The sequence below is a fragment of the Salvia hispanica genome, chromosome 5 (assembly GCF_029641045.1).
Source record: "Salvia hispanica isolate PSC_SH4W2 chromosome 5, Shi_PSC_v1, whole genome shotgun sequence".
In the NCBI taxonomy this organism is placed as follows: Eukaryota; Viridiplantae; Streptophyta; class Magnoliopsida; order Lamiales; family Lamiaceae; genus Salvia; species Salvia hispanica.
The window spans coordinates 6,286,026-6,308,550 of NC_142696.1; the positions used below are offsets into that span (position 1 = coordinate 6,286,026).

Genomic DNA, 22,525 nt, shown 5'->3' on the forward strand with positions numbered 1-22,525 from the left:
CATGTATGAATAGTCTATGTTATCTACTTTTGATTTACTCACCTTCATTTGAAAATATAATTTACTAGTAGTTTGTAATTTAGAAGTCCCTCGTGTGAGGGGGAGCCAAGGCCCAAATAATTCAAAGACCAAAGTCCATAATCTTACAAACAAGGGGCACTGGATTCAGTCCAAATGTCCAATCTATATATGTACTACTAAACAGTTGATAACATCGAGAATTTGAAGTAAAATTAATTAGTAAGCTACTTGTTTTGGTATCTCCCCTCAAGAAAAAAAAAAAAAAAAGACTTGCATGTTTATTGGATTAATTTTTTATTGTAGATAGGTGACCAATTCTTATTCTGAATGGATCCTAAGAATGAGAGATCAAAATATGAATCTGAACCTAACATCCTCCTACTCAATCAAGCGACACACATAATACACTACTATGGCGTTTGATTCGTTAGGCAAAATAACAACGAGATACAATATTAATATGGAATAAGTTATAATAGAACTTGTCTAGGGTTAAATTAGTCATAAAAGTGAACGTGAGATGGTTAAATTATAAGATAAAATCTAGTAGTGACGTATCAAGATACATTGTCGCATGTCAAGCTTTATAGAAAAAAATAATCCAACGTCAATAAAAAGGATTAATCATAGTTTTAATCACTAAGTAATAGCAACCAAAGTTTACTCCACAAAAAAATAATCCAACAAAAAAAAAAGAATTAATCATAATTATAATCACAAGTAATAGCAACCAAACACTACTCCTTTATTAAATGGACCATGCCTTCATTTTTTAACAATGAATCATTTAGCCAAGTCTGTTGGTCCGTGACCCTAAAGAACATTAGTCTATATAATAAATCTTTTATTCGAGTAGGTGGGGACTAATTTAGGATTTTGGTGTAATTGATGAAAGCATAATCATTACCTAATCTCCTGCACCAGAATTCCTCTATTTTTGGTTGGTGCTGCACCAACCATAATTCAATCATCTTTTTCGCAATACTTAACTAAGCTACACCATAGATTACTATTTTATTTCTAATATAATAGAGCATAAATGCTTGTTTGGCTTTTAAGCCCACAGGTTACTGTTAGTTGTTCTTTATTTCTTCACCGCGTGACCATATACAATGTCTGTTTAGCCGAAAGGCCACAGCATTTTCAATTTTTATTCATCATACATTCGCTTCATGCATATCGACATGGGAGAATAGTACTCGCTCAGTTCCTAAAAATATAAATAATATTTGAAACGCCATGAGTAAAGTCTATAATTGGTAAAATAAAGAGAGTGTTAGAAAGAGAAAATGATTGGAACATAGTTAATAGAGATTGGAGTAAATAAGAGAGAGTTATAAAGAACAAGTGATTGGAGTATTGTTAGTGAAGATTGGAGAGATAAAAGTTTTCTTAAATAGAATTGGTCTATTTTTAAGGAACATTACAAAATGGTAAATATGATCTACTTTTTAGTGGACGGAGGAAATATAATATAGGAGTCTTACCTTGCACCTTAACGGGTCAAACAGCCCGGGATAGACTCCTCAAGTTCGGCGTTCGGGGATTCAAGACGCGTACGCTTGATAGTGTGTTGGAATGCATGGGATGCATGCCTATATATAGACCGAGTCCACTGCAAGGGGTGCTGGAGTCAACACAAACATAATGTCTGTCATCATGCCATAAGTCCAAGTCCAAGGCACGTGGCTCGGGGCATCGGCGGGCCGGGCCGAGACGGCACGCGCGTGTGGGCTCTACAACCCTTTTTAGTTCACGATAGTTATTACATGTAATAATTCATCTTATTAAATAGTAGTACCTCTTAAATAAGATTATCATCTCCAATGTGGGATAATTAACCCTTCATTGATTAATCTCTTGGTTTTTCTCATAGCTCATTTTAGCTTTATTCTGACCAACTTTAATCCGTTATTTCTCACTCACCGAGAGTCGACACTATAACATTTAATTTCACAAATTAAAACATTTCGTCATACTCCCTCCGTCCCATAAATTTTATCACACTTTGACAGAGCACGAGTTTTAAGAAATGTGATGGAATGTGAGTTGAAAAAGTTAGTGGAAAGTGAGTCCTTTTTTTATATATTAGTTTTATAATAAAATGTGAGTGAAAATGAGTTAGTGGAATATATGGTCCACTGCCAAAAATGGTCTAAAGTGAAATGTAACAAATTTTGTGGGATAGACATAAATAAAAATATGATAAAATTTAAGTGAGGGACTATTTATTATAAGTCAAAGTGCATTGATCAAGCACGAGTCCAACATCAACCGCCCTATGCTAATCAAAGGCATTTGTTGTGAATATATCACACGTCTTTAACACTATGCATAGGTTAATTTTACCCAACAATTCCATGTATTTCGCAAGGATTTTCATGCATTCCGGCTCCGCCCAGAATTGACAAGCCTATTATCTCGTGATATTACTATTTTTAGCATACGCAGAACCCTAAACAGTCGCCGGTTACCGACAAGTCGTGGGGTGAAAACGTCTAAATTCAGTGCGTAGGTAATTAAGATACGTGCAAAGTCTCGAACATGCTCTTTGGACACATGCGGATGGCGGATGTTATTAATAAACACGTGACGTATAAGAAGGGTGTTAGCCTTAGGGGATCAAAGATATTGTTACTTGCAATCGGAAACTATTGACAAGTTGGTGGGTGGGAAAGTCCAATTCAGATACCCAAATGGAATAAAATAAAAAAGAGTTCAAAATACGTGCAAAGTTATAGACCAATGCTTTAACATTCTCATTCAAAATCAAACACAAACTCTATGTGTTGTGTGTGAAAAGCTATGGTTGTTTACTCGTATACGTAAGCCGGCAGTTGAGAAGATTGAATGGTCCATCACTTTTTGTTTAAATTTTTCCAATCCCATACTTGGAAAGTTGAAAATCTGTAGCTTGTCCCAACCGAATTAACATGTTGACTCTCTCTTTCTATTCTTTGCATCGATCCCACATTCTTTGTCATACGGATAATGAACTAATTCATCAATTCAAGACATTCCAAATATGGCACTATTTGCCAATGAGATATTTTCAAGACAAATACTTTTAATCATAGTATTATGTAAATGGATGATCATTAATTATGACAGATTAATCACTATTAGTTTTGATATGGATAATGAAATTGTTTTGACTTTATGTAATTATATACTTCCCGTCATATGAAAATAGTCTTCTTTTTCTATTTTTATCTGCCCCACAAAAATAGTCTTTTTCTCTTTTTGGCAATTTTTTCTTCTTTTATAAGATGAATTTTATTTTCCACTGATAATAATTCAATAGATTTTTCTTTCCCTCTTTTTATGGAATGGGGAGAGCATTACTTGAAAACCTTCCATACGAGGATGTACTATATAATTAAGGATGATAATTTTAGGCACTGAGTCAACCATGCATGAAGTTGATGGATTTGGGTTAAGCTTTAATGTATTTGGATCCTTGTTGGATCAACTCAATACAAACTCAATTGATTTCGTGTTGAGTTTGGATTAAGTCTTATTGGACTGAAATGATATTGAGGTGATTCCATAACAACTCATCCCACGTAATTTGTTAGTCTTATATATTCTACAAAAATAAAATAAAGAATTAATGCATATACAGTGGATGCGTATCTGTCATGTATACCATAAATACAGAATCACACACATGCAGTGGGCCGCAATTATAAATGCACATAGATAATAAATTGAGTATCTAGCATAGTTTACCAAACGTAGCATCTACGACACCCTTAATTTGCATGATCAATGCAGTTGAATACTTAATTAAACCCAAAAGTGTGAGTAAAGGCATGGAATGGGGGGAAAGCATTTTGATCTTGTGTCAGTCACTTTGCAAGCTCTCACTCTCACTATTCCAACAACAAAATCTTTGTTTCTCCCTTGACTTTTACATCTAAAACACAAACATAAAAACAAATAGGTAAAAAAAGAAAAAACAATTCCTCTATCCCTATCCTTTCATTTACACTATCCCAAAATAAAGAATGAATTTATGAAGTAATGTAACTAATGAGACTTAATTAATTAATTATCCTCCATTTTGATATAATCCGACGTGTCGGTTTTGGCGGTCAACTCCTTGGCCCGGGAGGCTTGGACCTCCCAGTCCGTTCTATGGAGCACAAAGAGCATTGCCGCGGCGCAGGAAGCCTGCGCCGCGAGCAGCCCCATCCACAGCCCCTTGAAGTCATACCCAAGGTAGAAGCTAAGCAGCAGCGCCACCGGCATCCCCACCAAATAAAAACACCCCAGATTGATATTCGCCCCCATCTTGGGCCGCGCCGTGCCCCTCAGCACGCCGCACCCTGTCGTCTGCGGGCAGTTCCCGAGCTCGCACAGCCCGATGATCGGCAGCACCGCCGCCGTCAGCGCCACAATCTCCTTGTCGCCAGTGAACAACCCCGCCCACACATTCCTCACGGAGACCGCAAACGCCACCGCGAGGAGTCCGATAAGGAAGCTCGCGGAGAGGCCGACGATGGCGGCCATCCTCGCCCTCCGCGGCTGCCCCGCGCCGAGCTCGTTGCCGACCCTCGTCGACACGCCGAAGCTTAAAGAAGAAGGGAATATATAGATGAAGGAAGTGGTCTGGATGAGAATCCCCATCGAGGCCACGGTGGCGCGTGGGTTCACGAGTATACCGCAGAGTAAAATCATGATTTCATACCACCACCACTCCAAACACACGCTGATGCAGCTCGGGATCGCGAGATTCAGAAGCGATCCCCATTCCCTGAAGCAATCCGTCGAAATCCCGCCCCATGTTTTTGCGTAAACCCCCGACATTGCCACGTAGGCGAGGAGCGAGCCGACGAGGTTTAAGTTCGTCCAGACGGCCGCGATGGCGACGCCCTTGAGGCCGAGGCCGAGGACGGTTACAAGGAGGTAGTTGATTGGGATATGAAGGAAGATGGAGAGCGCGGCGCAATATGTGAGCGGCATTGTGATGGATTGGCTTCTGAGATATATACGGAGAGGGTGGAGGAAGGATTGAGCGATGAGGTCGGGGAGGGAGAAGAGGATGTAGGATTTCGCGGTGGCGGCGATGTCTGGATCCTGGCCGCAGAGGAGGAGGATTTTGTGGATGTTGAGCCATAGGAGGGAGATGGGGAGGGAGGTGAGGAGGAGGAGGAGGATTGTGCGTTGGAGAGTGAGGCCGAGGAGCTTGAAGCGTTGGGCTCCGTAGGCCTGGCCGCAGATGGGCTCCATGCCCACGGCCAGGCCCGAGAGGATGGAGTAGCCGGTGATGTTGGCGAACCCCACGGCCAGGGCTCCCCCGGCTAGGGAGAGGCCGCCGAGGCGCCCGAGAAAGAGCATCGAGATCATGGACCGGGAGTAGAGGATTAGGCCGGTTAGGATCATTGGGAGGGAGATTTTTGAGATTGATTTTACTTCATTCAGAGCTTGTGTGAGATGGGAATTGGATGTTGTTGGTTTCTCGGACACCAATGGATTCAACATTGCTTCTTCCATTTTTCTTCTTTTTTTCCTTTTTTGGGTTGGATTTTAGACTTGATAGAGAATGTGTTAATGTAATGTAATGTGTGTGTTGAAGGTTGGGATAAGCAAAGTTGGAGATGGTGTTTTTTATGTTATTGTAACAGCCTCGTCTACTTATATATATGGGAAATGGTTTTGTCTTTTTTTGGAGGAAATAAGTAAAACCATTGGAGTTGTTGGTTGCAACAGAGGGACGGCTTTTATATATTTAATTAAATAAACATTAGTAAGTGCCTTTAGTTTTTGGTTGACTCTTTGACTCAGTGTGTAACTATAAGGAATAGGGTGCAAAAACAAATTAAACAAGCGTGTGAATTTGATTAAATTAAAACATGGAAAAAATAGCTGTAACATACACATCATATATCACCAATTCAACACGAGCTCGACACATTTAGGAGATGGGATCGTCAAGAATATAAAAATTAAAATTCTATGAAGAAAAAATAACAACAAACAAAACTTTGGTGGAGTAATATTTAAGAAGAGTATGGTTTAATGATTTTGTTGGCTTGTGACCGACCCTAGTCGTCACACTATTTAGCCTGCAATTCTTTGTTAAGATGTCTTGCAGGCGTAAAAAACGTTTTTAGAGGCTTAGAAATTTAATATTTTCGTTCAACTATTAGTATATTACACGAAACGTTTCTAATAATGCCGACAACTGATATTCTTAGTAGTGAAAGTTACTTGATCCACATATGTAATTAATTTTATAAGAATGATAGTGGGATAACCTAAAACAAATAATTCATCGTGTATGCAGAAGATATGATTTTTATGTCGATCTTGATTGTTTTTTTAGAAGAAAAAAGTGGTATGGACGGTTCCATTAATGATGAATTGATTTTGACATTCTAAGTGCAACAAACTTCTCCACCATGTGGCATGAAGTTGCCAAATGGGTCGGCTTTTCTTTAGCATATTATTTTTTCCTTTTCTGAATAATAAAAAAAAATAACTTCTATATTAATTAATTTGGGTATATGTTAGGATAACGATTGAGGATGGTAGACGGCATAATAGGCTGATTTCGAATAAAGAATGTTTGACTTAAATATGTCAATTTTGACCGAAAGTTAAAAGGTTTTATGTGGCTTAATTTAAGTCGAGAGTTAAATGCCCTAGTGAGGAATGGAAACTGCTTTGTTGAATATATTTAATCTTCATTAACTACGTGTCGACAGTTAACTAACAATTATGGATAACCACTCACACACACATTATGTTTTCTCCCTGTGTGTGTGTGTGTTAAGGAGAATTATTTTTATTTGAAATTGGCTAAAATCTTACCTTCGAGAAGATACAATGGTGGAGTGCATGTTTTCTGATTGTAGTATATCATATTACTACTTTTATCAGGTTAAATTTACATTTGAATAAACAATTGCATACAAGAAAATTCACTTCTGTAACTTCAAATAGTAATAGTAATAGTAGAAGTAATATATTAAATATATATGTAAAGATACCAAAAGTTAATTTAGTTAATTTAGTTAAATGAAATAAAATGAGATAAGAGAAAGTAAAGTGGGAAGAAAAAAAGTGGAGTGATTATTTATTTGATGTTCCACACATTGGATAACTCATAGCATCTGAAACGCTTCGTTGCAGCACGTTCTGTTAGTGATGCTACAACAAAGAAAACGAACTTGTCTCTTCATTGGTGATGACTCGCCTAAACTGAGAGTACTAGTGATAATATTCAGAGTCGAAAATAATAACTAGATAAAATTAATGGTTAATAATTAAAACAATATTTTTGGTAATACGATATAATTAATGAAGGGAAATAGTTTAGATTTAGTTTTATATTTAGCACCTGCCCTTAAATGATTCAATTATTGTAAAATATATACTAATCCAGCTATCAGAATCCTACAAAACGTTGAACTCTCCTTGTAGATTAAACTTGGAGTACCTAAAAATTGTTGCATATTATAATTTGATTTAACAAGTTTATCTAAAAGCTTTAGGTGAACAAGAGTAAAAGATGATCCAAAAGTTTGGATCTTTCGCAAAGTCGGCAAATTATATTGTCAAAAGAAACCTTAATAAGACAAAGTTTTCTTGTCAGCATCTGGCCTGCATCTCTAATTGGCCCATTTACATATTTGTTGACCATCTATAAACATTATTTTTGTTACGAAATTAAACAAATCATAATTGATTTTTTAGATTAGCCTATAAGAACTTAATTTCAGAAGTCATAGGATGAACAATATTTTATAGCATTTGAGTCGAATACTTTAATCGAGTGATTGTCCGGTTCTCGTGATGATATTTACTGAAGTATTAGATTTTTGGGGATTTTATAGCATTTGAGTCGAATACTTTAATCGAGTGATTGTCCGGTTCTCGTGATGATATTTACACAAGAGTAAAACGAGGATTGCCCCTCAAATTTAATTAACACTAAAAATATTACTATAAATTAACTATATATTTGTGGGGATTTTTGAACCACCTCATACATAAAGTTAACATGTAGATGATCATAATCTTCAAGGAATAGTTATTGTATACATTATACCACATCAGTCTTTGGAAAAATTAAAACTTTTGAAACGTCACGAGTTTTAATATATAATTGGTAAAATAATAAAAATAGAGAAAAAAAAGAATAAAGTAAGAGAGAGGAAGAAAAAAAAATATAGTGAAAGTAATATGTTAATGGATCGTGGGTTCCGCTTCATAAAATAGAAAGTTCAGAAAATTTCTATTTTTAAGAGACGACCAAAATGGAAATACTCCCTCCGTCCACCAATACAAGGTCAATTTTGACCGGGCACGAGCTTTAAGAAATATAGTAGAAAGTGAGTGGAAAATATTAGTGGAAGGTGAGTCCTATTTTTAATACTAAGTATTAGTTTTATAGTGAAATATAATTAGTGGAATGTGGAGTTCATTATTAAAAGCAGTAAAAAAGCAAATAGGACATTTATCGGTGAATGGATGGAAATGGCAAAATGAGACGTTTATTGGTAAACGGAGAGAGTAGTTTCTATTTTTAAAAAATGGAGATAGTAATCATTATTTTCAAGCAATTTATTTTTTTAATTATTCACTTGATCGCAAATGCCAAAAGTTAACACCAAAAACATGTAACTGCTTACATCAATATATAAAAATATATTTTGAGAATAGTGCAAAGTTCCTCCAACGTGATTATACTCCATATCCGAGACTAATAATGCTAATAAAATTATTCAGATATCGAAAATATTAGAATGAAATTGTCTAGCAACTATAATATGTAATACATGGTGATATTGCTTTTCTATAAAATAAACAATAATAATATGGGTATTGAGTTCGAGTGTTCATGTTAAAATTCTATTATCTTGTCCCACATCGGCTTGGTGATGATCCTATCTCTTCTATATAAGGATGGATAACCCTCCTCCTTATGAGGCCTTTTAAGGGGTGAATGGCTCATTTCTAATATGGTATCAGAGCGGGCTCAAGTCGATGATGGATTTCTCTTTATTTCTTATCTACCTCACGAGTGGAAGACCGATGTCCTTTCCGGCCCACATCGATGATGGTTCTCTCTTATCTCTTGCATTGCCTACCCACGTGATGGAAGACCGATGTCCTTTCCGGCCACACGTGAGGGGGCGTGTTAAATTCTCTCAATTCTGTCCCACATCGACTTGGTGATGATCCAATCTAATCTATATAAGTGTGGATAACCCTCCCCCTTATGAGGCTTTTTAAGGGGTGAGTGGCCCATTTCTAATGTGTTAAATTCTCTCAATTTTGTCCCACATCGACTTGGTACATCGACTTGGTGATGATCCAATCTAATCTATATAAGTGTGGATAACCCTCCCCCTTATGAGGCCTTTTAAGGGGTGAGTGGCTCATTTCTAATATGGTATCAGAGCAGGGCCCAAGTCGATGATGGTTTATCTCTTAATCTCTTCTCTTGCCTATCCACGTGATGGAAGTCCGATGTGTCATTCCGGCCCACACGTGAGGGGGCGTGTTAAAATTCTATTATCTTGTCCCACATCGGCTTGGTGAAGATCCTATCTCTTCTATATAAGGATGGATAACCCTCTCCCTTATGAGGTCTTTTAAGGGGTGAGTGACCCATTTCTAATAGTTCCAAGAAAATTAAACATCAACGGTGTTGCTGATGTGGAGAACATAAATAATACAGTACTATTATGAAATAATATGAGAAAACAGTTAAGATAATTTGTTGTTTTATGAATTGGGGTATGAATCATGAACGAAAGTATGTCTAACACCTCACGTGTGCCTACCTATGTCAAGGAAATTATTTTTATATGGTTTCCACTAGGAGTATTAATTATTATCATTGAGTAGATAATTTTATCATTGGACGAGCTTCAATATTTAACCAACAGGATCTAGCTAGCTAGGTCTCACATGGATCAATAAATTTAGCCAGACTATACTTAAAATAATTCATATTAAAATAATATTAAAATAATATTTAATACATCTTTTTGTACACTAGAAATATATATAGAGAATATTAATTTATACGAGGCAGCCACTCTTAAGGACTCGTTTGATACAAAAGATGGGATATGAGAAGATATGTAAAACAAAATAAGAAATACGGGCTTTATGTCTAGATATGCAGATATATGATTTTTTCCGTTGTTGTTTGATAGAATAGAAATTATCTAAATTTGTATTGTATATTAAATAACATGACTTAACTTGACAAATTGGTGAGATACATTAATAAGGTTAATGTTATAATTTTGGTAAGATTAGATAGGGCCCTGTCTTATATTGGGCTTTGAGTTAAGCTTAACTTTGATATCAAACAATTAGAAATGTCCATATATAATTCTCTATCTTGGTATTACTAACTTATCAAACATGCGATATCAACTCTCTAGATAAAAGTCGTATTGAAATTAACATTTAATGACAAAATTAACACGTGTTTTGGCTTTAAACGCTTTACAAAACTTTTTAATAAATGAAATTTGGAATTATAAAAAGAAGCAACTTTTAAATTTATATGTAAAAGAAAAAAATCATACCAATTCAGAGTCTAGTTATCCCTCTCTCAGAATAGAGAAAATAATACTCCATCCAGTAATACAAGAGCACTTATAAAGTAATTTAGTTTGGGTTTATAGAATCATTTTATAACTTTTAGTCCGTTTTTTATTGCTTATACTAACACTTTTAAAATGCAAAAGTATATATGAAATAATAAACAAACTCGTAGTATTTATATTTATTAATTTGTTCAGCCCACTTGTTATTTCTTTAAGGCCCCAATCAAAACCCTTTACCAAATTAACTAAAACCTAGACATGGGCCTGATCATATTTCAATACACGAAGTCTAAAACTGATTCTACTCATTCGGTCAAAAAATAAGGGCCCAACACTCTGTCTCTATGTTGATCACCCCACATTATTTTTGTATTATTGAAATTGCTTAATTTTTAAGTTACTCTATTCTCTATTAATTTTCTATTTTAATTTTTTTTATATTCTCTTAATCCTATAATACATGTTATATTTAGATAATAATATTATTTTATATATTAAATAAAGAGAGTAAAATATATTTTAATATATTGATTTTTTTTTTATAATTCAAAAATCTCAAACCATCCAAAAGTGGCCGGTAGAATACAACATCATCAAAAGTATAAAAATAATAAAACAGAAGCAAAAAACTCAACAAAGCTAATAGCACAATAGGTGCAAAACCAACAGAGCTAGAAAGAAAAAAGCAATCGTCGAAAGCAAGGCAAACCACAAATTAACAAAGAGAAGGCAAACAACAAGAGCAAAGTAAGACCCAAGGGGTACCTGAGAGAACATCAGACAACGAGTAGGAAGCAAGAGCCAGCGCTGCCTATTTCGTGTGTTTCTCAGGCCTTTAAACCTGATGTTAACCCTCTCACTCTCTGATGACATTCCAATCCTTCAGTATTTGTCCCAGTGAAAAGGGGAAGTGCGGTCTACAAGCCAAAACAGTCTGACTTTTCTCAAACTCCCAATAGGGTTGGAAGTTTTTGAATACAGTCTTGTTATGGATCTTCCAAATAGACCATGCAGTGACATAAAAGATAGAGATCCAAAGCTTCTTGTCAAAGCATCTAAAGGGTGAGACAAGGTTTTCCAAATAAAAGGAAAGATGATATTTTTTATGGGACAAACTAAAAAGAAAAATGTGACATCTACTTTGGAACAGAAAAAATATTATACTCATTCTCTAATTATTTTTTAGTTACTCCGTACTATTTTTAAAAATCTCATGCCTAAAAAACATCTCACTTATAAAAGAGGGTGGGAGTATTAACTTTACATCTCACTTATAAAAGAGGGTGGGAGTATTAACTTTATTTTTCATAATCATTCGGAATTGTATATATTTTACTCACAATATCTTTGTTAAGAAAATGTATAGAACAATTTCTATCTTGAAATTATAAGCAATAAATAAAATAGCCAAATATAAAAAGTTATGTGAAAAATAAACTAACATTTTCATGAGCTAAAAAGTCCTCTAAATTTACATGTTTTGCATGTAGGAGACCATTAGGGCACATCTTTAATTAGAGTCACAGAGTACTTTCAATCTTATACTACCACGTGGCATGAAACATGCAATATTGTATATACTAAAATGTAGTAATATACATTTGTGAAGATGTAGATGGATTTCTGTCGATTGCATTTTAGTTATAGAAATATTGTATTTTATATTATTAGTGTTGAATTATAAACTTAAATTGTCTACAATGCAAAATAAATATATATATAAATTTAATTTGTCTACGTATATAATGCAAATTAAAAAATCTGTCTAAAATGCAAAACTGAACAATAAAAAATGCAATCTGTCTATAATTAAAATGCAATCTGTGGGAATCCATCTACAACTTCCACAAATTTATATTGCATTTTAGTATTTATAATACTGCATGTTTCGTGCAATGTAACAGCACGAGATTGGAAGTAAATTATACTTTTTAAAACTAGTTATTTTATAAGCACATCTCCATGCATATATATTAGAAATAATTGTTATTTAAACCGTAGTAATTTTTCTGTTGACTTCTACTTAATCTAATTATTATTGAAATTAAAATAAGTGGGAATCAGTCAAATTCCTGTATTTGATGCAGTACGATTCTTTTATTGCTGGCCCGCAACATTCTTATTGGCCCGTTGAGGTCCAAGGTTCTATTCTAGTCTAGATATAATGTAAATCAAGATCATAAAATAAATCTAATATTTAAACTTGATTTACAACAAAAAAAAATCATTTTACACTATTTAAATCTAATTTACACTAAATTAAATAACTAGAGTAAAGCATTGTTTTTCAAAAATAAACACAATCATTTATGGAAAATTTTCAACAAATAATAACCCTATACATCATTCTACTAACACTACTTCTCACTTACTTATTCTCTTTCTCTCTTACTTTTTCTCTTTCTCTCTTACTATTTTTTCTTCTCTCTTACTTTACCAATTCTACATTAAAACTCGGGTCACACACCAATTGCTCTAATTTTTATGGACGGAGAGAATAATAAAGATGGAGTATTTTTTAATGGGTCATCCATTTCCAACCCAAACCAAACCCGAAATTATCGAGTTCTTTACGGGTCAATCCAATAAGGACACAAACTCAATAAAACTTGATCTAAACCCATTAATTTTGTGCAAATTCTTATCAGATTATTATATCGCGTAAAAAATTGTCAACCAAGTATCTGTATTAGAGTTTGATACTCTATACTACTCAAACTCTGCTCTTGCCGGGATGAATAAATTCTGCTTCAAATTTAATATTATTTTTATATATTTATTTGTTTTAATTATGAGATTATCCTTTAAAGATAAATTTAACTAAAATAAGTATTTTATTATTGAAATCATAATATTTAGTTAATATCATAACTTTTCAATCATGTGAATTTAAAAATAATTTTAGGTGTAGCAAAATTATGGTTTCAAATTACTACTATGATTTATGAGATTGACCACAATTATAATTTAAATTTCACTTTTTACATTTAACTAATAGCGGCACCAAATTTTTTGATTTGTAGTATAGTTCATTTTGTTAAAAAAGAAAGGAATAGATACACACAATTAAAGACGTTTTCCATTTCTACCCATTGTTGATCGTCTTATAGTTATCAAGTTGTCTATATTCGGTTCACATGGCCACTAGTCACTACTTATAGTATCCGTCAACCATCATTTTGCACACATGGACTAAATGCCACTTGCTCTATTTAGGCTTGATGGGATGGGTGGCCTCATTGGAACCAAAAAAGTTGAGTTAGAAGATACTCTGCTACTAATATTTAGATTTAGTTAAATTCAAACAATCTAATAATGTAGCCCATTCTTTCTATAAAAATATGAGTATTTTTATTTATAAAAAATTATCACCAACTCATTATCTATATACATAATTTATTTATGACTTATATCACTACGACATATTATTAAATTTTAATAATAATATGGATCCACTAATATTATTTCAACTATTTTTCTATTCATATCTCTCTTCCTTTACCAATTGTACACTAATTCTCCTCTCATCTCATCTCATCTCAAATACTCATATTTTTTTTGAATGAAGAGAGCATATACATGTCCCAAAGTAACGTTGCCCATATGTATGTATCTGCCTACAATCTAGGAATTAAGAATGTGCAGCATTCCAGGTAAAAAACGTGTTACCCGCATTTGTTATGTACTTCCTCCGTTATTGGAAGCGTTCTTTTTTTCATATGAGATTTAAAAAAATTGTCTTTAACTAAGTTAAGTAAAGGTAAAATTAAATAGAAAATGAAAAATGTAAATAAATAAAGAAGAAAATAAAGTAAATGAAAAAAAATATATTAACTTTTATTAAAATGAAAAATGATTCCATATCACATAACGTAGCAAAATATTAAAATGATTCCACCACGGTTGAACCGTTGAATGGAGGAGTGCGTAATTAAATTTTGAAAAGATTAAAGATTGCAAGGATAGCGGCTTGACCCCCGAGTTGAACCCCGAGCATAAGAAGGAGAAATAATAATAAAAGAATTGGTCAGCCCTATTTATATACTCCTTCCATTTTAAAAATTATTTTAATTTCATTTTTAGTTAATCCCACTAAACACGTTATATTTTTATTATTAAATTGTTTTTTTTCACATTAATATAAAAATTATACTTTCTCCATCCCATTTAAGATAACCATTTTTCCTTTTTTGTTTATTCCAATCAAGATAATCACTTTCCAATTTTGGAAATAACCCCCTCTCTTATCTCTCCTCATTAAAATATTCAACTACCTTTTTCTCTCTACTTTATTCCATCTAACAACACTTCCTAAAATCCCGTGCCACTCAAGAATTTGGCAATCTTAAGTGGGACGGAGGGAGTACTATATTTTTATGGGCAAATGGAATACTAATTGTCCCACCACCAACGATGACCCACTTTCCTTTTTAGTTTGTCACATTCAAGATGACGCATAACTAAAAATAGAAATCTTATCTCTACTTTATTCATTCTCTCTAACTTTATTCTATCCATCTAATACATAAAATAAAACTGCATAAAATCTTTCAAAAAAGGAAGATGTCATCTTCCTTGGAATGGAGGGAGTACAAAAATTTTATTATCCCCCCTCCAGTTCAACTGCTAACTAAGTGAAATTTAGCCACTTAAATAGAAAAAAGTACTCCATTCGTTCCTTTATTGCTAAGGCAATTTTTTGCATGAAAAAATTAAATGAGTGTGATGAGTGGGTACTGGGTATGTAAGGGCAATGGAGGAGCCAGAATTTTAATCCTGTGGGCCCAAATTACTACTCCATTCGTTCCCTCATAGTTGTGTCATTTTCTATTTTTAAAAGTTCCCTCATAATTGAGTCATAATTTCTATATATATGGTAACATTCTTTCCCATTCTTACTTTACTATCTCTTATTTTCCTTTTATTCTCTTTATTGTATAAAATTTGATAAAATGAATGAAATGGGGGCGTTGACTATTCTCTTTATTCTCTAATAAGTTTAAATCACTGAATTAAGAATGAGTGGCAAGTCGACGTAATATGTGAGGGACCCATGCGTTCTCCCTTATCGATGAATGATTCCACTTGTTAATATCGCGTCCGCTACGTATTCACGCACGTGTTCCCTCTTTTCCCAGCACCAAGTATTTGCAACTATACTCTCACGATTCACACTTCACACTTCACACTTCTCACAACATACATGCATGCATCTCTCTATAGATCTATATAATACTCGGACTGCGACTAACTGCCGCAATCGCAAATCATCTAGCACACAAATTAAATCACAAATCCATCATTAGTTAATTAATTATAACACACAAGAATGCAAGAGACGCGTCCAGATGAGGAGGAGGAGGTGATCATCCTCGCCGCGACCCAGCCCAAGCGACGCGCCGGAAGGAAGAAATTCAAGGAGACGCGGCACCCGGTGTACCGCGGCGTCCGCCTCAGGAACTCCAACAAGTGGGTGTGCGAGCTTCGGGAGCCTCGCCACCAGAAGCGCGTCTGGCTCGGCACCTACCCCACGCCGGAGATGGCAGCCAGAGCCCACGACCTCGCCGCATTGGCCCTCCGGGGCTCCGCCGCCTGCCTCAACTTCGCCGACTCCGTCTGGCGCCTTCACGTCCCCCTCTCCAAGGACGCCAAGGACCTCCGGAAGGCTGCCGCCGCCGCCGCTGAGGCGTTCCGGCCGCAGGAAGCTTTTGCGGAGAAGGACGAGACGGAGTTCTCGGGGATATGCGAGCTGTCGGACGTAGCGGGACTGGCGGAAGCCGTTCTGATGTCGCCGCCGCCGTTGTTGGGGTGGCGATTCAGCTGGGATGAGGTGGAGATAGATGCTCAGGTGGACTTGGAGTTGTGGAGTTATTAAATAATTACGAGTATATGAGTTTTAGTTTTGAGTTAATAATCCATTTGTTTATATTTAGTGTGGTAACTAATTATAAATGTCCATTTCTGTATTTTTCTTTTATAAATGAAAACAAATGTAAAGATCTCTTGTTACGATGGATACGAACATGGACATCTAGTCTCAACGAACGCTCCCTATACGAACACGGACATCTAGTTGGGGCCTGAGATAGGGCCTGCGGAGTTAAAGGAGTTGTGACCTAGGACTCAAATTTAGGAGAATGATGATGTGAATGGAATTTGGGGCTTAAACCCAGGTCAGGGTTGTGGAAGCTCTTAGTAGCTATGTTAGAGTAAGTTATAGGCTTTTATCTAGCTTTATTCATGCATTTGATTTTCACATTTGCCTTAGCGAATAGTTGGTTTTATTTTCAAGGCCCTAAAACCCATTTAGAAGTTTATATTTTTAACTAGAAAATTAAAGTCCCACGAACTATGATATGAGTATATCATGGTAATTATCGTGACTAGCTGTAACATAGATAGTCTACCAAACGAGTTACTTCATACTTTTGTACTCCCTCCCGTTCCTTGTTAATATAGATATTTTTTTTTGGCACAGAGTTTAAGAATAGTGTGTTTGGATGGTGAATAAAGTAAGCGAGAATAAAACAAGAGAGAGATGAAGATAGAATAAGTAAGTGAAAGGATCACTTTTTGGCAAAAAGAGAAATGACTCAATTATGTTGGAACTTTCTAAAATAAAAAAATGACTAAATTAACATAAAACGGAGAGAATATTTGTTTTTAAAATATATTTATAACTGATAACAGTAATTTCTAAATTAAGTAATTAAGAGATTAAATTTAATTGCTTAATGCTTGACTAACAATGTCTAAAAATTCCTTATGAGTTGTCTTATTATTTAACATTATCTCAAAATGCATTAGTTAATCTCTGTCACTAGAGTCGTTTGAGACTTAATTAATGGGATGGGGTGAATATAATTCGTAAAACCACGTAAATATAGAGCCCAACTATATAGTCCTACGAGTGTTCATACATGACATTGAAAATGCAACGGAAAAGAAAATTATACTCCCTACGTCCCCGATCAAGAGTCACACTTTTCTATTTCGGTCCGCTTCCAATTAAAAGTCACACTTCATTTTTACCATAAATAGTAAGTAGGTCCTACATTTCACTAACTCAATTCACTCACATTTTATTATAAAACCAATATAAACAAATGAGTTTCACATTCCACTAACTTTTTCAACCAACTTTTCTTTACATTTCTTAAAATTTGTGCCCGGTTAAAGTGTGATTCTTAATTGGGGACGGAGGGAGGGAATGAAAGAGGAAGTTGCCGAACAAACTGAAAAGGTTGAAGACTGGACTGCCACGTCAAGATTCCCTTGATTGTTATTACATGTAGGCCAGCCTGTGGGACCCACTGCCCTTTTATGATATCCTTCTTTGTATTCCTTTCCCATCACAAAATAAACTACACACTATCACACAGTTCGTTCATACGTGCATACACCTATAATTATATGAGTGAATGTTTTTTTGTTTTATGAAACTATATTAGATTCGTTGAACTTTGAAAATATTATTTGAATTACGACTTAATATCAATTAAAGTATTTTTTTATTATTTTCCAAAAATTTTCGAATAAAAATATCCTCCGTGACATGAAGGGCACTTCAATATCGGACCCATATTAAAATCCTACTCCATATCAAATTATCAGTCATGTTTCATCATAGCTCAAACATGATGCATCACTCTATTGAATCCACCACTAACACCTTTTAATCTTTACTATTTCTTACCACAAAGTTAAAATGAGGCCCACATACACAGAAAAGAAAAGGTATAACTATAACAAAGTCTCGTTTTCAAAAGCTGAAAATGAAAACAGCAAGGCCACAAATTACAAAGGCACTTCAGTCTATGGTACTTTCGGCTAGTGAGTAAACCTTAATGCAGCCACTGGCGTATCCAGCTAAAAACAAGGGGGTACAACTGTATCCCCAAAATATAGTGTTCTTAATTTATTATTGATACAATTTTTACAAAAAACCTCATGTGGTCTAGCGGTTAATGTAGCACTTCTTCATAGGATAGACCAGTGCTTGATTCCCACTGGTACATGTTTATGTTGAGCTTTTTCTAGTTTTAATGTGTGCCTATTTTAAGTTGGTTTTGAACGTTCTTTCTTTTTATTTTGCAAGTATTTGGTAGCTAAATTTTATTATTTTTTTATATCTCATTTATATTTTTAATGTTTGTGTATGAATTTGTTTTTTTATAAAAAGCTAATTGGAGGAGCCCATATCCAAAGCATTTTATAGATCCCTGTCTGAGTCCAATATGTGACTTAATATAAATAGGAGAATAAAAGAGACAGAAAATACACTGGTGAGATCAGTCCACCTTGATATCAGTTTACAGTCCGGGAACCAGACAGAAGATCCGTGGTTTTGTACTAAAGATCTTCACGTGGAGAAGGCGCTAGCCATCTTCGATTCTTTGGAAAATCTTCAAGGTATAATGGCTAAACCGTAGAAAAGCATGTTTTAGGTTTCAATTAATTTAAAGCATGTTTTATTTGAGTTTTGAGCATGATACATGTGATAATTACGCGAATAGAATTTGTCTAAATAATCCGCTAAATAGATCAGAATTATTATGTAATTGATTTATGTGAGCGCTTCCGCTGCCAACCCCCTTCAATTGGTATCAAAGCATATTGAAGCGTTCAATTAATTTTATTTTTTTATTTTTTGGAAAATCTTCAAGGTATAATGGCGCTAGCCATCTTCGATTCTTTGGAAAATCTTCAAGGTATAATGGCTAAACCGTAGAAAAGCATGTTTTAGGTTTCAATTAATTTAAAGGATGTTTTATTTGAGTTTTGAGCATGATACATGTGATAATTACGCGAATAGAATTTGTCTAAATAATCCGCTAAATAGATCAGAATTATTATGTAATTGATTTATGTGAGCGCTTCCGCTGCCAACCCCCTTCAATTGGTATCAAAGCATATTGAAGCGTTCAATTAATTTTATTTTTTTATTTTTTTATTTTTTAAACGAAAACGGAAACGAAAATTAAAATAAAAGAAAATAACTAAATCAACGAAAAATTGGGTTGCCTCCCAACAAGCGCTTTTGTTGAAAATAAAAGAAAATAACTAAATCAGCGACCCTAGTGTTGAAAATGGGCATAGGAAGCAACTTGGTCCCTAGCTTCTTCCACCACTTGTATTTCCCCTTATTTGTTTTGATAACATAAATCTCGGGGTCCTCCTTGGTTGCCTTCTTCCTCTTTTGCTTCTTTTTCTACGGGATAGAGGTGGAGGGGTTAGTATCGTCCTTTTTGGTAGAACGTCTTACCTCGTTGACAATGTAGATAGTGGAGGTAGTAGAATCCTCCACTTCAAAGGGGTCTTGAGGTTTGGTCAAATTCGTGACCATGATTGCCCTACACTGCTGTTCCATCTTTGCCTGCTTTGCTTCCTCAAACTTGAGCATCTCGCTTTCGATCTTATAGGTGGATTGGCTATGGTTATCGCCACGACCTACATCAATCAAAGCTTTGCAAGTAGCGAGAAAATCTCTCCCTAAGATTAGAGGGACATTCTTGTCTACTTTCATGTCAAACACAATAAAATCGGCGGGAAAAATGAAATCATCTATTTTCACTAAGACATCCTCAATCATACCAAAAGTTTTTATGGTCGAGTTATCGGCCAACCTGAGTGTTACGTCTGAAGTTTTTAGTCGCCTAATGTTGAGCTTTTCGTAGTACTTCAGCGGCATGAGATTGATGGAAGATCCTAGATCACATAGGGCCTTGTAAACCTTTCCCTCTCCAATCCGGCATCGGATAATGAATTGGCCCGGATCTCTTTGCTTCACTGCCTTCTCCTTTTGGATGATCTCGCTGCAATGATGTGGTAGCTTAAGGTCGGCTTTTGTCGGCTTTCTCTTTCTCATCACTGTCTCCCTTAGTAGCTTCGCATATTTAGGTATTTCCTGCAACGATTCAACTAGAGGAATGTTAGTATGAACTTTACAAAACATGTTCAAAAAATGTTTGACCTGCTCTTCGAGCTTAAACTTCCTCTTTGGCTAGAAAGGTAGCACAATCCCATTATGCCGCACGAGTCCCTGCTGAGCGGGTGCTTCTGCCTTCTCTGTGGCGGCCCGCCGCGAAGTGTGCGGCGGTCCGCCGGCGGCTGGGCAGACTCCATTATGTGCTTCAGTGGCGGTCCGCCGCGTGGTGTCCGGCGGTCCGCCGGCGACTGGGCAGTCCCCAGTTTTCTGCTTTGCCACCCACTTTTTGTTGACGTTGTCCACTAGTGCGGCTGCCTTTGCCCTGTCCTCATCTAGCTTCTTTTGTATTTTCTCCATTTGCGTGTTGATGTTGGTTATGGCAGTTGAGATCGTGTTCATTCCCTGCTCGAGGTTGTTTATTCTAGCTTCAACCACTCCGATCTTGGTGTCATTAACCTTCCTGTCTTGCGCGATTACCTCCAAGATCCTTATGATCCCTTGTTCATACTTTTCCTCCTTCTTGAGTGTCTCAACTACTCCTCCCTTGCTAACATTAAATCCTGCGGGGGGTTGCAAGTAATTATTGTTAGAATAAGAGAGATTAGGATGAGGTCGGTTTCCATTAATAATTATTGAAATTACCGCCCCCCTGGTTAGGGCGACAATTATTGTTGTAATTTCTATTGGGACCGCCTCCTTGCATGTAGTTGATTTCCTCCATTGTCGGGGTAGGAGTTTCGGATTTAGAGACTGCTATAATAGAGGTTGGTAGAATCGGGTCCTCCTTCCTTGACGAATCCATTTGGTCCACCCTAACTCGAAGCTCGGCCAATTCCTTTGCAAAAGAGCTTTCCTCGGCTTCTTCAACTGCAGCTATCCTTTTTAGGTTATGTCTTTCTTTCGACCACCCCATGCTGTTGGTGGCGAATTCCTCTATCACCGCCATGGCTTCCTCACCTGAATTCCTTAAGAACCCTCCATTTGCACATGAATCAAGCATAGCAAAAATTTTCTCGTTAAACCCATTGTAGAGAATTCCTACCCGATGGTCCACGGTGAAACCATGGTTAGGGCACTTTCGGAGAAGGGCTTTGAAACGAGCAAATGCCTCATAGAGGGGTTCATCATGGCCTTGTATGAATTGGAAGATCTCGCTTTTGAGCTTCAAAATTGTGCCCGGCGGATAGTACTTGTCGAGGAAGGCAGCTACAATGTCCTTCCATGTGGAGACTTTTTCTCTGGGCATACATTCAAACCACTCTTTAGCAGAATCAGTTAATGAAAAGGGAAAGAGTCTTACCCTTATGGAATCGTCATCGATACCGTTCAATTTGAGAGTATTTGAGATCTCCACAAATTTGGAGAGATGGCGATTGGCATCCTCCGTGGCCCTTCTTGCAAAAGGAGTTTGCTCGACCCTTTGAATATGGGGCATGCGTAACTTGAAATTGTTAGCGTCAATACGAGGTCCTTCGGGAAAGGTAATCATATTCCCATGATTGAACATGTTCATCACGGGTTGTATTTCCTGATTCTTCTTCTCCAAAGCCTCTCGGGTTGCCCTTTCCGCATCTCTCTCATCCATCAGTAGCTTCACCATTTCCTGCAATTTCTCGATGTCTGTTCGGTCACCCATTGTTCCTGATCCTTTTTCACTTCTTATTTTCCTACGAGTTCTTTCAAGTTCCAAATCGAGCGGTTCTAGGTTGTCCTTCCCAGAGCGCGTTCGCATACAAAACCTGCAAGAACCTCAAACAAAAACGAATTGAAAACTAAAATTGAAAACTGAAAGCAATTAAAATCCAAAGTAGCAAAATTATTCGTTTGAAGATATCACTCCAAAGTAAATTGTCTTCCCCGGCAACGGCGCCAAAAACTTGATGCACTTTTTATTAGCACTAAATAAACCTGCAAGTATACAGAGTATATATAGTATAGCTAAAGATTAGTACTGGATATCGAACACGGGGAAGACGAACACAAAGTGTCTATCCTC

General features: G+C 35.9%; 1 protein-coding gene, 1 non-coding gene and 1 pseudogene across 2 annotated transcripts; 2 read left to right on the forward strand and 1 right to left on the reverse strand.

Annotated features, from left to right (window-relative positions):
- Positions 1–3,619: 3,619 nt before the first annotated feature.
- On the reverse strand, positions 3,620–5,711 carry LOC125186795 (protein DETOXIFICATION 49-like). The gene has a single exon (XM_048083236.2). The coding sequence runs from the start codon at positions 5,518–5,520 to the stop codon at positions 4,072–4,074; it is 1,449 nt and encodes a 482-aa protein (XP_047939193.2). The 5' UTR covers positions 5,521–5,711; the 3' UTR covers positions 3,620–4,071.
- Positions 5,712–15,873: 10,162 nt separating this feature from the next.
- On the forward strand, positions 15,874–16,611 carry LOC125190732 (dehydration-responsive element-binding protein 1E pseudogene; annotated as a pseudogene).
- Positions 16,612–21,587: 4,976 nt separating this feature from the next.
- Positions 21,588–21,694, forward strand: LOC125191501 (small nucleolar RNA R71). The gene has a single exon (XR_007171175.2). It is a non-coding gene; the product is annotated as a small nucleolar RNA R71 (small nucleolar RNA).
- The last annotated feature ends 831 nt before the right edge of the window (positions 21,695–22,525 follow it).

Bases quoted from the DNA above. Each gene is read 5' to 3' on its own strand.
- LOC125186795 (XM_048083236.2), bottom strand. From the start codon at position 5,520: ATGGAAGAAGCAATGTTGAATCCATTGGTGTCCGAGAAACCAACAACA.